The sequence below is a fragment of the Ctenocephalides felis genome, unplaced genomic scaffold, assembly GCF_003426905.1.
Source record: "Ctenocephalides felis isolate EL2017-DRISC unplaced genomic scaffold, ASM342690v1 CF-g0.4_SCAFFOLD_01170, whole genome shotgun sequence".
NCBI lineage: Eukaryota > Metazoa > Arthropoda > Insecta > Siphonaptera > Pulicidae > Ctenocephalides > Ctenocephalides felis.
The window spans coordinates 30,893,935-30,915,510 of NW_020537324.1; the positions used below are offsets into that span (position 1 = coordinate 30,893,935).

Genomic DNA, 21,576 nt, shown 5'->3' on the forward strand with positions numbered 1-21,576 from the left:
AACTTATTGTTACGTTATTGGAATTGTCAGAAAGCTATTTAACAATTTTTCAATAAAAATATTTGAGTTTTATACCAAAAATAGAATCTACAAAATACACGTTAAAAATAATAAATATTCTTCATGCGTTTAGAAAGTTTTATAATTATTACTTCAATTTTAAACTAGTTGAAAGTGACATTTAGCCTTAAGGCAAGTTGCACGATCTTTCCGAAATGTGTAAGAATGGATTTAATCAATCGAAGTCGAAATTTAGATATGTGATAAAATTTCTAACTGTTTATTTCAAAAAAATGTAATCGCTTTCAATTAAATCTAAATATTGCGATTTCGAATAGAATTCTGAAACACATTTAAATTAACTATAATTATATTAATTATATTGCACAGACACGTGCTTATATGCTCTAAAATTGATATTACTATCATAAATTTTGATGAATTTATAATATTTGACTCAACACATCACAAAAGCGAATTTGACACAAATTTTTACTATAATATTTTCTCAAACTTTGATGAATTTTTGACGTAGGACTATTTTTGTATGGTCTATAAGACTATGATATCTATCGTCATAAAAGCTTCATAAAAATCGGCAATTTTTTTCTGCAATAGTTAATTACAAGAAAACGGCCCGGTTAATTTTTACCTAAAGCTAATTAGTATCATTCCAAACCAATATCTTTTAAACAGTTCTTGATTTTTCAAAATCGATTTGGAATTGCGGGCTAAAACGTGGATGATTTTTTTTCTTTAGTGCTATTTACAAAGAAACGACTCGGCCGGTGGTCGCTCAAAATTGAAAAACGATATTCCTCATCGAAATACATCGAATATTTTGGAATCGGTCCAACCGTTTTTGAGAAAACTTCAATTTGCGACAAAAAATGTGTTCACACACACACACACGTACATACCTTTTTCAAATTTGGTATCATTCGATTCAAATGGCTTGAAACGCCGAGAAAATATAAAATTAGCTAATCGAATTTTCTGATTCCCGAAACTTTTTCTTCGGGAAGTTAAAAGATAATTATATTACTTAGCTATCAGAACTTTGGCTTTACAACAGCAGGTTTTCAGGTTCGATACACCTCAGCCTGATATCAAGCAGTAGTGCCTCATATTTTTACGTGAAAATATTTTTATAAATATGTTTCTAAGTGAAAATCGCTGTCTTGTGGCAATGCTGCGACAAATTAGAAATATAGCATTAACTAGTACGAGAGAATTCTAGTAATTAAATTTACAGAATGGTTTCAAAAATATATTATTATATTATATTTATATATCTTTTCAGGTTTTTTCAAGGGCAAAAATCTGGTTTTCCGTTGGTGGTTTACATTACAATGGTAGACCTTTGGGATATTCTTATATGCCCGATAGAGCCTTAGAAGTAGCCCGAGATGTGACAATAGCTTTACATCATAGATTGGCAAGATTTGTCAAAATTCGACTTTATTTTGCTGCATCATGGATTATGCTGAGCGAAGTTTTCTTTGATAGTGGTTTGTATAATTGATTATAAATATATGTAAAAGAATATTTTTGTAAATAAATTATTTTCTCAGAACCATTGGGATACAACGCTACAGATGAAATTGAGTTAAATACCAGCGACGAAGAAATTTTGGTCAACCCAGAGATTGGGGTAGCATTTGATACATTTGAAACAGGTATAAATTATATAATAAATAATATCTCGATTATTTATACTTATTTATCTATGATTATCTTTTCTGATCTAGGCCAATTTAGGTATTGTTAATGTATTTTTGTGTTATTTTAAATTATTGATATTACATTTAAGATCATTACATTTATAGTTTATAACATATAACTTACAAAACTTCTTAACCAGGATATATGGACGCTCCTTGGTGATTTTAGTTAGAGATATTTTTGGTTTATATGGTTCGATCAACTATGAACGTTATTATACAATCAACTGCCGCTACAAATAACACTTATTTCATTTTAATTGACAGAAATGATTTGCATTTTGTCACTTAATTGTAGATTTTGTTCCAAGAAAGACTTTGATTCATTTCGATATTATCATGAATAAATATTTGAATTTGTCAAAACTTATTAATTTTTCTATATTTTATGATACTCTAATATTTTTAAACAACCACGATAGCAACCAAAATTTGAAATTGAAAAATCTATAGAGAAAATAAAAATATTTAAAATGAAATGTCGTATTTCAATTCATGATTCATTAAATTTTGAATAAACCACTTTTTTACAAATTAGAAAAAATATTTAAGTAGTTTTCATAATTAGTTCTGGATCAGTTGAATTAATTACTACTTTTTTTCTAGTTCAAGCTCATCAAGATGAAGGCGGTTATGTAGAAGCCGTTATAGGCGTCTTGACCGCTGTTATGCTATTGCTTTTAGTTGTTTTTGTAATCATCTTGATATTGAGTAGACGACAAAAACTTCAAGGATCGCCTACGATATTGAGAAATCCATTTGGTGTTACTATAAACATGAAGGTAATTAATTTTGCACATAACAAACGTAATCAACAGTGTTATGGATGTTTTGTCATGTTGTTCATTTGTGCGTAGCGCACCCGACTCCTAATTAAAAGTTGTGCGCAGATATCAATCAGTTTCCTAATTAGCTTATCTAGGTGAATACCAGTACATTACAGTTCTATAGTACGGCTTGTTGCAACAGGTTTTATTAATAATATATCTTGATATCCACCGAATATATTTTTACGTAATAAAAATAAATAGTTTCTGTAACTATTTCTCTACCGAATCAAGTAAAAATAATTTACTACTGTGCAGTTCAGTGCATTACAAATTACGCCGTGTTTGAGGCTAGTTGCAAACATCTACAGGAGCAAGTAGTAACGAAAAATAAATGACTTTTTTAAGAAAATTTACTTATTTTTAAGTAATTCTTTTTATACATCGACGCAAACTATCATTAATACAAACAAAAAATATAATTTTACCGTAACTCTACGTGAACTACATTTAATATCAAAATACAAATAAAAGTAATAGTGTCTTCGTCTCATGTAACACTATATTCATGTACCCATATTTTACAAACTATACATTCCATTTAATCTTTTACTCTTAAAATTTAATTTAATCCTTATATGTTACCACTAACCCCAAGGTTTTGTTTCAACTAACCCCAGGTATGTTTCTTACGTTATTCAAGATAACTATTTATACAATTCAGCAATCACAAAAGTTATTACAAATAATTAAAGACTGAAACGAAATAAGATTTATAAAATTCAAAATTAGTCGATAATAATAACGCAAACCAAAACTTTATCACGTATCAGTTGTCAAAAATGAAGGATCTGCACAGTTCTGTTTATTGCGTCGGCTTGGAAGACAGTAGCTATGACAATATTATAAAGAACGGTTCAATATCTAATGGAGATAAATAAATATTTTAATATTGTTAAATATATGTTACATATATGTTAATTATATATATATATATATATACATATATAATTTATAAAAAAAATTAGAACATGCATTAGTTCTATACTTTTCACAGTTTCGAAACGTCTGTAATATATGAAATAACATGTGTGCAAAAAAATGAGTTTAGTGTGTTCATATTTAACATTTAATATTCGTTTCACTCATGTTACAAAACTTTAATTTTTTTTCATGTAATTTTTCAGATTACCTAGTTTATATTTTAATATTTTTTTCTCGTTATTTTTGGAAATAACAAATTCACCACAGACCTAAAGAAGTAGAACTAAAATCAGTATTAATTAATCAATAAATTTCGTATTGAGTTTTTATTATTTCTATACATTCATAAATATAAAAACGTTATAAATCATCATACTTTCATAAATATTACATCTTATGATCACTATTCCAGGATCTCCTGATGAACTTGGCGCCATCGTCGAATGGCGGTGCCGGCGGTAGTAGCGCTGCCTCGCCTGTGGGACAGGCACCTCCTGGAGGTGCCGGAAGCCCCGCCACGTCACCTCTGCTTGTCAACGGCGGTACTGGCAGTTACGTCGCACTGACTTCATCGCTTATTGATTGCGAAGCACCTTCCAGCGATAACGAATCCAGACTGAGTGAGTACTATTAGATATGGTGAATCTTTTGATGGAAATTCTGAGGATTAAGAACAATTATGATTGATATTAATCATGTAACATTTATTAGATTCTATTTTACTATTATGGAGGTTTATTTTTCACAATTACCACAAAATATAATTTATAGAAAAAGCAAAAAATTAGTAATATTTTCGAAGAAGCATATATTCAAATATTATTTATATTGAGCTATACAGTTCAAATATTTCTAATTGTTTTATCATAAAACTATGTGATTTCTCGTACACATTTCAACTAGGGTAGGGCGGAGCACAAATGTTCAATTCGAATTCAAGTAATTATACTGTATAACACAAATGAACTACATCAAAACACATCACGTGTATCAATCAAGCAACTATCGAACTATTATCAATAAAATTCCCAGTTAATTCGTATTTTCAATAATGTCTATTTTTATAAGGTGACCGTCTTGGTTTCGCCGGGGACTGTCCCGAATTTCTATGTTGTGTCCGTTTTTTTTTAAAAGCATTACTTATATCGAATTTAGATTTTTTCACCCGGACTGTCCCGGTATTTCAAAAATTAACAGATGAATTAACGAAAATTATGAAAACCAACAAACAAGTGCTAGTTTTTTTTTTTCAAATTAATTATAAATAAAATTGAATAGAATATTGCCTATACAAGGCTTAAAAGCGCGATTAATATATAAATTGATATAAAATATAATACCATAGATGAAAAAGTATTGCATATAATTGAATAATAAAGTTTTTACTAAAAGTCCGTAATTCTCATGAGAAAAGATTTATATAAAAAAACTGTCACTATAAGCATAACTAAAAATTGCTGTCTCGGTTTTGACTTATTAGAAAAATATGGTCTCCTGAATTTTTACTGTTTTTCTAATATTTATCATCAGTTTATTTTTACTCCGAAGGCAATAGTAAAAATGGACAGAAAGAGGGCAAAGAGATCCAATGTCTTAATTTTAAATTTAAAGCAAAAAGGATTTTACGATATAATAGCTATATTATTGAACCATGATATAATATATGTAAATTTCAGATAACACTTATATAATTTTGATTTGGTATTTTGTCAGAAATATTAGCAGAGTTCGAATGACTATAAATGTATTTTATCCCTAACTTAATTTACTTTTTACTTTACTATTTTTGTATTGTTTTTGTCAGGGTACAGTTTTAATCGATTTCTTTACTTCGCCCATATGTGAACTTTTATAGAGGTTATATAAGAAAATCTGTTGAACCTATAATTATATAGCTTATACTTGAAAATTACATTAAGAACTAGTAAACTAAACAACAGTGCTCACAACAAAAAAAACTTTTGATATACGGCGTTTATCTCCTGAGGGCGACGTTGGTTGATTAAGCCAATGGCTGGTTACAGATTTTTTATCCTCTACTTTCAAATATTGTGGTTAAAAAATTCTTAACGCTACATGTTAAAAGAGATATTGGAGGTAGTCTTTTTATCCGCGATCCCGCTCTTCCAAATATTGAATTTTAAGAATTTTATAAACGTGAAACGTGAAAGATATTATATCCAATATTATATCCAATTCGAGTAGCACTAGCAAAAAACGTGTTATTTTTAGGTTTTAATTTATTTATTATTTACATATAATGTATTTTAACATTTTACGATACCGATTAAATCTTTTACTACACGTTCTTTTAAAAGAAAGCCTTGCAAAGTCGATCAATTTTTATAATTTTAATATTACAGTTTAACAATTAGTCTTAATTTTAGAAAACTTGAACTTGTGTCATTATTTTTTTTGGCTTTCGTCCTTCAATTCCCAAGTTTAAATAAAAAATAATAAAAATTAAGCACAATTTTAGAAAAATGATCACAGTTTTGCTGTACTTAAAAAAAATCATATTTTTCGAAATGCTATATAAAGTTTTCTTATATTTTTTCAATATAGTTACTAGTAATACTCTTACTTTGTTTTGACTTGACGTTGATTTCAGGGATACTCTGTATTCGTGTGTATAATATTAAATTTAGTATATTCATTTTTTTTTCAAATTACTAAAATGTACCTAACTGAACTGTAAGAATGTTGTGTGAATTGGCAGGCAATTTTTTAACATTCCGTAGGATAAGTTATAGTAATCGGCCAATAATCGAAAGTAAATTTTTTTTCTTGATTATCAAAAATATTATGGATTTCAATTTTAATTTTAGCTAAAATTTCAAAACATATACTTGAGATAAATAACTTAAACTTTGCAATTCAGTTAATAATTCTTTCGTTGTAACTAAAAATCTATGAACTTTATTATCGATACCGATATTAAACTATTCAGTTTGTTCATAACAAATTATAGTAAAAAGTTATCAAATCCTTTCCTAAAGTTAAAACAGAGATTGTGTTACCGCCTCAACTTGAAATTGGTTCGAGATAAAAGCTCGTCGAATGGCAACATGCATGTAGTGCTTGTGTTTATATTTGCACCATTTAAACTTTTATACTTAATAGCGTTTTAGTTTATATCTCGTTATATATCAGTTTATGTATCATTGACGCGAAGTGGTTATTCGGATTCAGCGTTAGAGCCGAGCTCTTAATGCACGATGGTAAAACTTTATAGATATCGTAAATAGTTTTATAGGACCAAGCAATTTTCTTAGTAATTTTATCCTGCCAGCTCAAATAACTATCTCCGGCTATCGTTTTACTATATTTTTTTAATCGCAAAACAAGAGTTGGAAAAGTTTTATTTTACAAAGTTAAATAAACCGATCGAAACAGGATTGTGTGCTGATTTTTTTAGTACCTATACTTATCAAAACATAAACATTTTAATTCTACTTTCTTTTAATTTAATTATGTGTAAAATTTTAATAAACGCTATTATCTGCACTACGTTCATGGCAATGATATGATAGTGCTTTGTTACAAGTATTAAGTTTTCAATAATTTATCCTTAAAATAACTTTTTTAACATTAATATTGCAAAAGTTTTGGTTTTGTATACGCAATGAACTATTTCAAATGTTACTCTTCTCACGTTAGCTAAACTTTTAAACACAGAAAATTTCTAAATTTTGATATTATACCTCTCATCAATAAAACAGCAAATAAAGAATTCATCTATACTTTTGTATATAAATAAAAATATACTTTTTTCCTAAAGATCTGATATATATCTTCTTATATATAAAAACGGAGCTTAGTATTTTGTTAGGTATGGTAAAACGTTAAAATGGCTAAAGTTTTAGTCTTGAAAAATTCGTGCTTATCCATAGGTTGTGGAAAAAGTAAGATATTATTTCAAACCCGCGTAGAAACTTTACATTTATAATTTGAAAATTTTTGTCGTAGCGTAATTTAAATAGAAACAATGGACTACGGCTCATGCGTCAAATGTCAAATGGTTTTGGCAGATGTTCAATTACACTTAATTAGGATGTTTTAGATGTATATTATTTAATTGTACTAAGTTGTTTTGTTTGTAGTTGTATTTATACACAAAAATGTTATCAAACGTGCCGCAAGTATTGTTAGAAACACAAAACATCAACTTTATTATAATGTTAATATGAAAATGCACTTTTTGACGTAATAGCACGCTTTTTTGCAAATCATATTTTTCTCAAATTCGGTACTCGGAAAGAACTCATTTGTATAATTTTATACTCATTGATATTTATAAAAGATTTTCTACATTATATTATTATTTTATTTGGGTCATTGAAATTAAAAACCTAAATTTTGAATTGATCAAAGGAGACATTTTGTCGAATAGTTTATTCCCAGTTATAACAGACAAAAATTTAAATGAAAAGATTAGGCTGATAATTTGCCTCTTTCACTACACACTTTCACATTCATAATCAGTTAGTTATTTTTCATACTGAACATTTTCTAGAAATATTTTTTTATGGCTGAACGTTTGCCGGGTCAGCTAATATATATATATATATATATATATATATATATATATATATATATATATATCAAGCTCCAATTTGACTTGAGCAATTATATTGTGAAAACCAGTGAACATACTCAATTTATCTCTTGTAAAATTGCTTTTTTTTAACAAAAAATTCGATTTACTAATTTTATGTTTTCTCGACATTTGAAGCCATTCTGAATCGAATGAGACCGAATTTGGAAAAAGTGTTTGTGTGCGTGTATGTGAACAAATTTTTTACCTTAAATCGACATTTTATCAAAAATGACTAGACCGATTTTAAAAATTTAAAAGCCATTCAATGTATCTCGATGAGGACTATCGTTTGTCAGTTTTGTGCGACTATTGGATCGAAGGGACTTTCAAGCCCCGCTCTACATATATAAATTATGAGGAACAAATTGACAAATAATGTTTTTTTATCTTCTCATATATTATACACTTCGAAACATATTCCTCTATGGTTTTATTTCGGTTGAATTCAATTTGATTAACAAAGCTAGGCCAGCATGTTATAGCACATTACTTTGGTATCATCTCATCGCATAAATTGTTACATTACATTTATAATTATAATAAAACCAACCATATATAAACGATATAGTCTTGTTGTTGAACTTAATGATACATTATGTTATATCTCATTAGTTGCAAGCACTATGATGAGATTGCTTTCGACAATTGCTTAGAAACTGCCACAATTTCAATTGATTTACTGTTTAATAATCGATAAACACAAATGTTATAGTTGATATATATTTATATACATTAAATTATATGTATATATATGTATATATATATGTGTGTGTGTTTTAAGTATAATTAACATATCTTAAGATGCTCTCATTATATTTCCAAATGAAGATGAAAAGATGCCTCTCAAATGTAAAATAGTATCTTGAGATAAAAAAAAACATTTAGCAACAAAACCAACACTTTTCCAAAAATCCGCAAGTTCAGTCTAATTTTGTTCTTTCTCTCCATTCTTTCTATTTTATCTTACTATAAGCGAGTAGGAAGTGGGATGGCCAAACTGATTTTATCCAAGCATATGTCTATTAATTCTGATTATAACATAATAAAATTATATTTCCAGTATCTGCAAAATCGGCACCGTCCGCCAGCCCATCACCGACCGTAACTCCTTCGATTATGTCTGCACAGTCTCCTGCCACGCCCACCAGGCGGTTGATCAGCGCGACCAGCAACGGGTCCATGACCCTGATTCCGAATGGCAGATCAAGGGTAGCCGGAAAAGGATCATGCTTGGGACCATATCACCAGCAACCGCAGTCCATTAATAATAATAATGATTCGTTGCGGAGGAGTGATCAGCATACAGTTGGTAGAAAGTCGGAAACTTCAGAAAGGACGAAGAGGTGTCATACTGCACCAAGGGATAGACATAGGGTGAGATATTATTATGTTTTTTGTACTTCTTAGGTTCACATTTCATAATAACAGATATTTTGAACAAAAGCAAAATAGTTTACAAAATTTACAACTTTATATTTATATAGTTGGAATATGCTTCGAAGAAAATATATCCATACTACACACGATCTTTTAAAATTTGTTACAACCATAATAAATTAACAATATAATAAATTATTTCGAACGCATAATTTTCTACTTCGTAAAACGTAATCCTTATTTTATACTTACATATTAAATAAAAAGAAATAATTATTAAAACAGCTATTTTCAGTTTAAAAATGAGTGTTAACATTTTCATTATATATTGTCGTTTTTCAGTATTTGTAAATAATCAAGCTGTTATTAAGTAAGGATTGAGTATAAGCAATTAAGAAGAATTTAAGAATAAGAAATTTTGATTCACAAGTTTGATTATTTAACATCCATAACATTTTAGTATATTCTTTAAGATATGAGGGTATCAGAAAAATCGTCTCATTTTTTTTTTTCAACAACTAATTGCAAAAAAACTGCCCGTCTGACCTCTATCAGAAACCAACTAGTACGATTCTTAACTATATTTTCCGGACAGTTTTTGAATGTTTTAAATTAATTCCGCATTTTTGGTTAAATCGTTGACGAAAAATGTTTCACTTCCGTTTATGAAGTGTCAAGCTTTTTTGAGAAAACGTCGACGAATGTAAAATTTTGTCTTACTCATACATGTTTTGTCCAATTTCAATCTTAAAAGATTTAGAATAACTTGAAACGCACATAAAGCATAATATTAATGGATTTTCTGACGAAAGCTATATGTTTCAAGCTATATATTTTCAAATTTTGTTAATAAACAAGTAATCTTGTGACTTACTAGCGAAATTTAGATTGTAATTAAGTTAATAATCCGGGATATTATGAGCAAAATATTTGATCGTATACAACTATGAGATATTATGAGCAAAATGTTTGATCCTTCAACAACCTACAATTGTTAAAAAGTTTATAGATTCTCACAATCAGATTATTATCTCTGCATATTTTGAATTAATAATTAAATTTCCATATCTAAACGATTATTAATTTTATTCTCATTATTATGTTTGCATAAGTTAGTGCTCAAATGAAACACTAGACTGCTCTCAATAGAGTGAAATCTAAATTATTATATTTTAATACACTAACTATTTTTCTCTCGTTTATGTAACAATAAAATTTTATAGTAACTTGCTAGTTTGGTATATTGCTATTTTTGATAAAATATATTGAACTGTAATTGTGGGGTTGTTTGGTAGCTATAGCTGAACGGTTGATAAGATAAAAACACTGGTTCTTGGTTGATCTTGATATTTTATTGTTTACTATTTTTACAAATAAATAATTTGTTTGATAACCTTTTGGTTATCGATAATCAGAGACTACATTTTTTAAGAATCTTAATAGTAAGCCTGACTTGACTCCTGACTTCTGACTGACTAACTAAATCTTAACTACTTCTTATATACTAAATAATTGTATACAAAACGTGATTCCAAAATCTAACAGCAAAGGCAAAAAAACTCCGTATAACCTTCAAATAGCACGTAATGCTTTAACAAAAATAAAAAATAATAAATTATATTTGTGATTACAGAATAATATGTTACCGCTATTAAATATAAGACACATTTTTGCCTTTGGTATTTATAAATCTATTGCATTGTATTAATATTACAAAATAGTTGAATTATGTTGCCACTTAGTTTTTAATTCAAATATATGTGTGAATAATTGTGACTATAAATTTATTTCAGGTGGCCCCTCCAGTCGTATGCTGGAACATTGCGCCGAGTATGGGCAGACCGTACAGTTGCCGCGAAAGCGAGTTGGCTCCGGTCCCTAGATATTGTCTAAACGTGGTCGAGAAATTTGGCTCTAGTCATGCTGGGGAGGTATGTTAATTTAAAAAATCAAATACAAAGTAAAATTTTACTCGATAAATGAGTGGCTAGTCTTTATAGTATAGGTGATCAATTTCGTCTCTTACTTCATCATTTTGGTATAAAGCACGTTTTTGCATATAGTGTTAATCAAACTTTAACTGTTAATTAAAGATAATTTATTATCAGATTTCAATTTAAAAATATCAATCACTACTGAAATTATTTAGACAAAGTGATTTAATTTAATATATTAAAAAAAGAGTGCGCGTAAGGTTCACATGCGATTGAAGTAAAACTTATGTGCTACTGTACAAGATGGCATTTAAAAATAATATTGTAAAAATAAATACATCATATAACAATTTTGAATAATGTTTATTAGTAATATGGTAACACTCATGATGCACACATTTATAAGTGTCAACCATTATACATATTTATATAATGATAAATTATAAATTATATATTTATAATAGCGTTAAAAATATGTATAATATTTAAAAACAATAATCTAATTAAAGTCATACTTCAAATATGACATGATCGGTTTGTCATTGTAATTAGCATTTAGAAATTAATTAGAGAAATGAAGTAATTGCTGATTAATAAATTCTATAATATTTGTTCACACAGTGGATTATGTTAAACAACGCCTAAGCAAATATTGTTTTTGGAACTTCACTTATCATGTAATTATATTTGAAGAACTTCATGTAATTAAAATCAACATACATTCATTGACTGCCTGTATTTTTTCTACTTTTTCGCTTGCGATATAATCTCATTCTATGAACAGCTGTAATATCTGTCTTGCTTAACAAATATTTTCCATTTTATTAACTTCAAAGATTTATAAAAAATACAGAAATGATTTCTAATCAATAAACTTACTAATCATTAATCTTATTAATCTATATTTTCGAGGAACAAGGTAAAATATCCTTCTGATTTAGGCATTTTTATTAAATCAAGATTTGTACTACGATGTAACTTTAAAATGTTTATTTATCTATGCCGATTTTCTTGTCGATATTCGTACGCATACAACGACAGATCTCCATTCACATACACGACGAATAATCACAATCGACCCGTATAGAAATGATATCATCGAGAGCGAATGACGAATCATTGGCACTCGACTCTTATCTTGTCTTATCTGTCGTAACGCACTTCCGTTGCATTGGTACGGATTTACACCCCAGTCGCGCCTAAAAAAGTTTCACTTCAAAAATAAATATGCACATAGCGTTTCGTTAACAGGTTTCTTTATCTAATATGTGTATATTAATATTTAATACTATCTAATTTGGTCTTGTTTATTTTTATTACATATTATTTTATAACTTTAATAGATAATGTTGTGCGAGACCGACAATGCTTTGTCCGCACTTATTCCCGGAGTGGGCCGATTAGTCTGCGCCCGCTCTTCGCCGCCTTCTACCTTACCGAACGGTGGAGTCGGGCGGCAGCCTTCGCGTTCTCCATCGCCTGCAGGGAGATCAAGTTCTATGCGCGAATTGCGATTTTTGGCATCTCTCACAGACGTTGGTCTCTGCAGAGTTTTGGGTGTAGTTACTGGAGAAAGACCACAATGGGCTATTATTGAATACGGAGAATTGGGTGATCTGGCTCATTTGTTGCAGACGAAAGAAGTTATGGAGAATAGGAGGGGATATCAGGATGCTAGAAGTATCAGGTAGATATATAAAAATTATGTTCTTTCATCGGTTAAAATTAAATTTATATCACATTATTAGATGTGTTAAAAATTAGAATATTATGAAAATAGAAGATACCATAGTTTTAAAAGCTAAAAATGTTGCTATCTATTCTCTAGTGAATTGCAAATGTGGTAATTATAAGTGCAGAAACTCTTGTTAAATTTATAATATTGAAATAGTTTGGTGTACAGGCATAGTATTAATAATATCCATTTATAAATAATGATTTTAATCTATGATTATTTGTATGATTTAAGATTAATATATATATTTATATTTTAATGTTTTCAGTTTTGGTTGCCTGGTTTATATGTCGACGCAAATCGCATCGGCTGTAAAATATTTAGAATCGAAAAACGTTGTACATAAAGATTTAGCAGCTAGGTGAGTTAAACAAAATTTGCAAAATTTATTTTATTTATTTATATAATTAATTATGTAATAATTTTTTTCAGAAATTGTTTGGTCGGTCGAGGATATGTTGTCAAAGTTGGCGATATTGCAATGTGTAGTCCGCTATATCGTCAAGATTACAGCGAGATTGGTGGACGACCGCCTGCGCCTATCAGATGGTTGCCTTGGGAAAGTGTACTTATGGTATGAATTATTTGAAATTTAATTATAATTTAAATTTAAATTTAGTTATAAAAAGTCTAACGAGCAAATAGAGTAACAAACAGTTTCTAACAAGCAGTGGTGTTGTGCTAATATTTTTTTTGCCAGAACGCTAAAATTTAAAATCCGGTTCAAAAAATTTGATATATTTCTATAAGAACTCACAAATCTAATATATTTACTTCTTATATAATTAACTCTATTATATACAGCTAGTCTATAAATTAAATTGTACAAGTATGAGGGAATCATTGAGTACATAATTTATATTCTTTAATAACATTAATTATATTTATTGTGGTATTATTTGTATTCATTAATACTTACAGGTATTCATTATGATCTAAAAGTACTCGAGATTTATTACAATACTTTATAAGGCTTAATCTAATAATACGATAGATAACCTATTACTTATCTTACTATACTATATTATTGTATACCATAGGTAGATATCTATTATCAATCATACCGTGAGATACCTACACCGTCATTAACTTATTATATACCTACATACTTTTTACTTCTTATAAATATTACTATTATTATTATCTCTACCTATCTATTGTCTATACCGGGAATTGAACCCGGGACTTCCGCGTGGCAGTCGCGCACCTTAACCACTACCCTATCGGGTACCCCCATTAATAATATAATATAGGACGCACTGTTGTTTCCGCGGGTCATTTTCTAATCAATTAGGTAATTAATACTAAGGTGGCGCGACGACACGCAAAAAAAGACGGTTGATTGTAGCGTTACAGTGGTCTAGTGGTTAAGGTTGTCGCGTGCCACGCGGCGGACTCGGGTTCGATTCTCGGTAGGGTTAATGTAGCGTGTAAGGAAAATTATAGGTAATAGGATATATAATAGATATAGGTTAGGTGTATTCGGTATACAATGTAGGGATTTGAGAGTATATGATGAAATATAGCGTATGGTATAGATGTAGGCGTGTAGTATAGAATGCAACGTATAGGCATACTTAAGGCTATAAAAATACACAAATACAAAATATTTCTGAATACGTTTGACATGATCGGTTTGTCATTGTAATTAGCATTTAGAAATGAACCTTCATTAGAAAAATGAAGTAATTACTGGTTAATAAATGAAAGTGTTTGAAGAAATTCATGTAATTAAAATTAACATACGTTCATTGACTGCTTGTATTTTTTTTTACTTTTTCGTTGGCGATATAATCTCATTCTTTGAACAGCTATAATATAGAGAATAATATAGAAATACGGCACAAATGTTTAATTTGTTAGATTACTTTCAAGGATTAGGGTAAAATATACTTCTGATTCAGGCATATTTCATTAAATCAAGATATGTACTTCGATGTAACTTTAAAATGTTTAAGTATGCCTATTTCCTTGTTGATATCGGTACGCAAACTACGCTGATGCCGGTACGCATACAACGACAGATATGCGACGACTCATCTACTCACATATGCGACGACTAATCACAATTGACCCGTATAGAAATGATATCATCGAGAGCGAATGACGAATCATTGGCACTCGACTCGGCCTTAACGCACTTCCGATGCATTTGTACGGATTTACACCCTAGTCGCGCTTCAAGAACTTACTTCAATCATATTTATTTTTTAACACATCTTTCTATGAACTCTTCAATTCAATAAAACAATTTATAATTTTGCATGTCTTATTATTATATTTATTGAACCCTATATAACTCAGTACCAATGCTGTGATTTACATTAGTTCTGAGTTTCTTATTGCTTTTATATACATACATAACAATACTTCTAGTAAACTAATTTGCATTCTCTTTCAGGACCGCTACACATGTGCGGGTACCGTGTGGCAATTTGCGGTAACGCTCTGGGAAATATTCTCCCTGTGCCGCGAGCGGCCGCTCGGCGATTTGAGCGATCGGGAGGTCGTTCGCAGGGCAGAGCGACTTTATTGCTCCTCATCTCCGGTGACTGAACCTCTTTTAATACGACCAGCCATATGTCCTACATCGTTATTTGCGATGATGGACGCGTGCTGGAGCAGAGATGAAACTAAGAGGCCTACAATGAGAGAAATGCATTCGTTTTTAGCCAATATGTGCTCGGAGGATCAGCAGCAGCAACATTTAAGGAGGAGGATATCGGATAATGGTAGTTTCCAGGATTCGGATGATGTCTGAAGGGTTTAGTTTTTTGGTTTTCCTTAGTTCGATGGATGCTGTAAAGAGGTTAGTTTCAGTTTTTATTTTTATTTTCATTATTTTAAATTTATATTTATTATTATTATTTTCATATTTGATTATTATTATATATTTATTATTATTATATATTGATTATTATTAAATATTTGCATTTGATTTTATTTATATGCTATTATTTGATATTTATATTATCATTTCTTTATAACTTCTGCGTCTTATACAATTTGCGTATTTTATACGTTTTCGAAATATTTTTAATAATCTATATGCGAAGCTTATTTTGCAATTCGGTATGATGGTTACTGACAATGCCTTATACATATTTTGAATTCACAACTGCCCAAACTCGGCTTTTTTTTTCACCTGATTAAAGTGCATATAGTCATATTAATGAAATGAATATATTTATTTGATTTAATCAATATGACTATATACAATTTAATTAGGTGTTCAATAAACAAACCAATCGCTTTTTTAATGTTGTTTTTATATTTCAAATTTCGTGTCCTTAATCCAAACTCTTGGACTTTGAAAATAGAATGATAGAATCATAATTAATCATTCTCATTCAGCTCATAAGATGACTTAATAATCTCATGTAAATTGTTCCCGTTTTATAAAATAGTTCTTTAAATTTTAGTCTGCAGTTATAAAAATAAATTATTTATCAAACTAACCTAGACAATTTCCATAACAATTGGACATGTTATTTGAGTGCAGATTTTTGCATCTCAAAATCATCAATATTTCAATTTCTTCAAGACAAAAGTAATCATACATGAATTTTTAGATACGATTTTTTCGGTATTTGTTAAAACAAACGTTTTCCTATATTATCTCACAAAGAACTATAATGACTATATAGAACATTTAAGATAATGCGATATTACTTCATGATATTTTTTTATTATTTAATTTATTTAAAAGTTTCAATTTTTTCATATTATTAATCTCAAATCTATAATACCTTTCGAAAAATTATAATATTTAAAAAAAGCGTTTAAGATTAAACGATTTTACTTCATACGAAATGTTTTTTTTTGTATTATTTAATTTATTTTAACTTATATATTTTTGATATGTCTAATTTTGCTTTTTATTTAAACTTTTTTCACATTTTTTTTCATTAAATATAGCCTAACTGATGTAAATACATTGTAAATAAAGGGTGATATTTGCTAAATAAAATTAAGAAATTTCTATAGAGTGCTATGTAAAATATTTTTTAAATTAACTATATCAAGATGATTGCTAGCTGAATGTTGTGAACAAACTGTGAAATAATGATTATAAAAATTTATTAATAAAATTGCTTTTATAGATATAAATAGTAACATAAATAGATAAAAATATAATATTTACGTATAAGAAAATGGGACCGAATTTTTGTTAAAATTTAATTTGAATTTTTAAAATGTACACAGTACGTAAAAGTCGTAAATAGCAATAAAAATGGTTCTAGTAAAACAAGTATTATGATATACTTTAATTGAACCAGTTACCTAATTATAATGCAAAAATCTATGCTTTGCAGAATGATATATAGATAATAGTACTCGTCTATTTATTTTTGAGTAGAATTCGAATATGAAATATTTATTCATAGAATTATTTTCATATCGTATTAGTAAATCTATATTCTCGTTTGGGTGATTTTTGTGCTACTAAATTTTTGAGGTTGGATTCTCTTTACAAAAAAAGATTTTGTTTCTTTAAACTTTTTGTGGTTCAAAATATTAAAATTATAAATTTATTTTTCTCTCTACAATAACTCCTAACAGAAATTTATTATCAAATATTTTATTGCACTAAATTTTGGAATGGCCGTGAGAAAATTTAGAAATAAATAAAATAAAACAATCAATGCTTATTTGAAAGTAATAACAGATATAACAAATTAATCAATTTACTCGAATATTCATTTTAAGTTTGAGGAAACTCGAAATCGATAATTAATTGAGCTTTTGCTTTGATTCACTTATTGAAAATAATTTTATTATAATAATTTGTTATCAAATATTCTAATTATATTCCAAAGCTTCTCTGTTATATATAGTATCTATAATTATTTGAATTCAACATATCTATAGTAAAATCCTTGTGATCAGTCAACTATATGATCAACTCTCTAAAGAAAATCCTTCTGCACATATTGAATGTACTTAAGTAGAAACTAAAACTAAAATGTTATTAAAACATTAGTGTTATGCTTAACATTCGAGCAAATATATGATTTTAAAATTTTATATTAATCGCTAGATTTAAGTCTAGGGCTAGTTAGTAGGCGTGAATCAGGGTATCATTAAAATAAACATAAAAATAGGACAAAGAACAAAATATTATAACACAATATATTATTATAACATATATAGATTTTTAAAACAGGCATTTATTGAAATAGACATTTGAAATTTAAAATATTATCTACAGTTGCAACTGTCTACATTTTTAATATTTTAATCTTATACTTATACAACCCATTGTCTATTTTAGTAGATCTATTATTGCTTACAACCTACTTCGAACTTCAACAGATCTATTATTGTTTTCGATGTGCACAATGTAATTAAAGCATTTTTAATTTTAACCTAAAATGATTTTTATTTTTTTCAAACGTATAAATATCCAGACCTTAATCAAAAAAATGCATGCAAAGTCTTGGTTAAAAATATGGACGAAATATCATTAGTTTGCTTGAAACTAAATCTTAATTTAAATAAACGAACGTCTCAATAATACCAATAATTTTAGAGTTTTCACTTATTTATTTCAAATTTTGTTATTGCTTCTGAAAATTAATCTCATTAGGGGTGACTGGGTATGGTTGTGCCACTTTTTTTATCAGCAATAATTTCGTTAATTTATCAGTTAGGTGGGTAAAAGTAAATTAAATGGTAATTTCAATATTCATATTAAAGTCTTTAAATCAAGAAAAAGTTTTGACACTCTTTTTTCTTTAAAAAATTAGGTTAAAAACAATATGTATAAACACCATAATGACTTATAATAATTTTCATTGTCAGAAATATGTAAGCAACACATCGTAATCATTTAAACGAGGTTTATGTATATAATATAACAATATATAACATATTTTTTTAAACTAAGTTAACAAGAAATCTTTGCGAAAACTTTCATTTTCTTGTGTAAAATTTTGCTTTCTCTTTCTCTTTTGTATATTGTCTTAGCTAAAAAAGGACAAAAAATATATCACTTAATATCTAACTAATTGCTGGTAATTAACTACTATTATTCAACTTACAGCAAATTAACGAAGTGATCTAAATGTGTACAGTTAACTGTTATTATTAAAAAAAAATCGAACAAAAAACTTATATTTAACTCTTTAAAGGCAATGCGTTTAACAGATCATGTTAATGTAGGGCGCAGACTCAATGCAATAATGGAAACTTGTTTGAACAAACATACTTCATCTTATTGGACTCTATCTCAAAATCAGTAAATTTTAGCTGTTGTGACGACTGTCACAACCGTACCCAGTCTTCCCTACTCTTTTAGTTCAATTAATATTAACATTAAACCGCTAATTAATTATTTATTATATTAATCAGACTTTAAAAATTATAATAAATATCAATTTTTTACCAACGGCCTAATTTCCATTAAGATTCACGTCTAGTTCTATACAATAAGTGACAATATTTTCTGAAAAGTTTGCTCGGCTTTGATATTGATAATCATATCGAATAGGTATATTATAGAACATATAGACGTTTTTCGCACATATGAGTAAATTTATTTAATAATAAAAAAATATAAATAAAATAGGTAAAAAGTTTATATGTAGTTAAATACATTTATATTGAGCTCTCTTGCGTGTGGTTTGATTCTGTACATAATATATAATAAAAATTTCTATAAAGGACTAATTTTTATAGTATGTAAATATATAAAATAAAATTAATATCTACCAACCTACTAACGTATCTTTATCATGATATTGTGCTTCCTTCTCGAAACGTAGTATGTAAGGTACACTCTTTGAAAGTTTAATGAATATGATTAATTACTGTAAATTATCAAAACTGTAACATTGTGAGTTGGAAAATAAATGAGAAATTATAATCTTTTTCATATTTTTATACTATATTATATTATAGCAATAGAGGCAAACGCACATGGTTTTACTAATTTTAAGATAATCTATATTTCAAACAACACATTCAAGAGTAAGAAAATCGTTTAACAGCAATAGTTCAACTTTTAACATGAAATTTTGCTTATCTGAGAATTTATTTTGCCATCTTTTTATGTTTTTGATATTTAAGATAACAAACTTTTCGCAGTAGAGGATTTTGTTTTCGCTAGGAAATCCGATTTTATTTTCTCGACGTATTAGAATTTTTTTTTATTAAAATCACCAATAAGACCAATATCAGAAAAAGTATGTGTGTGCATATTTTGCAGTTTTCTCGAAAACTGTTGAACCAATTTTAAAAACTCAAAAGCCATTTAATGAAATTCGATAAGGACTTACGTTTTTGCATAACATTCGGAATCAATTTTGAATATTCAAAAATAATTCGAAAAATTCATAGCAGCGTTTATTGGTTAATGATTACTGAAAAAAATAACAATTTTAATTAAACCTTGTGTTGCGTTAGAATTCCTGTTTCTAATGATTTTAATTAATTATTAGAAGTTTACAACTAGTACTTTAATTATAGTAATTTATGAGAGTTTGTAATGATGCACCGCGCCTTTGGAAAATACTGTAAGTTTGTATTAAGAGCGTATTCGTTTTATGTTTACTAACGTATAATATTTAAACCATTTATAGGAAATAACTAACATATTTTGCAAATGTTATAAGTTAAAAAAAAATTAATCTACAATATTCCCTAAGATTAAAATGATCTACAGCAGGTCGGTATACTTATGAATCACTCACAAATTAATATATTGATTTGTAACTTGCCTTTAAGGCATAGTCTCACTCTCATCTATATTCCTCACTATCATATGTGAGAATAATATAAACTTTTATTTTAATACTTTCTCGTTAACCTTTAACAGAAAATGATTTTCTACTTCTTGAACTTATTTTTCCTATATTAATAATTTTCTGTAACTAATTTGATTATTAATAATGTTTTAGATATTATTCTTATATCGCTCGATAGCAAACAAACCTAGTAATGAATCTTCCTACAAATATCAACTGGTAATTTATTTATATATTTCTTTATACGCTAATTTTATCAAAAATTTCAATTCAAAGCTTCATTTCTTAGTGCGATCTCAATTCTTGAGTTATTCAGTTAAATTTTTAACTAAATGCATACTCATCAGGTTCAGATAATAAAGCGTATGCATTTATTTGCTTACATTAAATAATTAAACACATTAATTAGTTTGTAATAATGCTGTTCCATTTTGAATGAATTTGTCTTATGATCAGTGGTGTTGTCGAGCCGGAACGCGCCGGAACGTCGTTCCGGCAAATCAGTTTTGGGAAGGAATGCGTTCCGGCAGGAAAAAATATAAAAAAATCGCTACATACAGAAAAGGATTTAATAAGTAAATTTTATATACTATTATTCAACTAATTTTTATTAAATGTTCTTATTATTGTAATAAAGAGACATATATGTGCACACAATGGGTTTTGTAATAATTTTGTTTCTTTCCTTTTCGAACGGAACCGGAAAA

General features: G+C 28.1%; 1 protein-coding gene across 1 annotated transcript in view; it reads left to right on the forward strand.

Moving 5' to 3' along the window:
• Positions 1–21,576, forward strand: part of LOC113367075 (discoidin domain-containing receptor 2-like) — a 111,100-nt gene that overhangs the window by 27,015 nt on the left and 62,509 nt on the right. Inside the window, exons 5-14 of the mRNA XM_026608704.1 lie at positions 1,304–1,511; positions 1,575–1,679; positions 2,331–2,506; positions 3,888–4,095; positions 9,136–9,449; positions 11,246–11,383; positions 12,730–13,073; positions 13,390–13,482; positions 13,554–13,695; positions 15,523–15,930. Of these exons, the coding sequence (XP_026464489.1) occupies positions 1,304–1,511; positions 1,575–1,679; positions 2,331–2,506; positions 3,888–4,095; positions 9,136–9,449; positions 11,246–11,383; positions 12,730–13,073; positions 13,390–13,482; positions 13,554–13,695; positions 15,523–15,882 (2,088 nt within the window). The 3' untranslated portion in view covers positions 15,883–15,930. The remainder of the gene's footprint in view (positions 1–1,303; positions 1,512–1,574; positions 1,680–2,330; positions 2,507–3,887; positions 4,096–9,135; positions 9,450–11,245; positions 11,384–12,729; positions 13,074–13,389; positions 13,483–13,553; positions 13,696–15,522; positions 15,931–21,576) is intronic.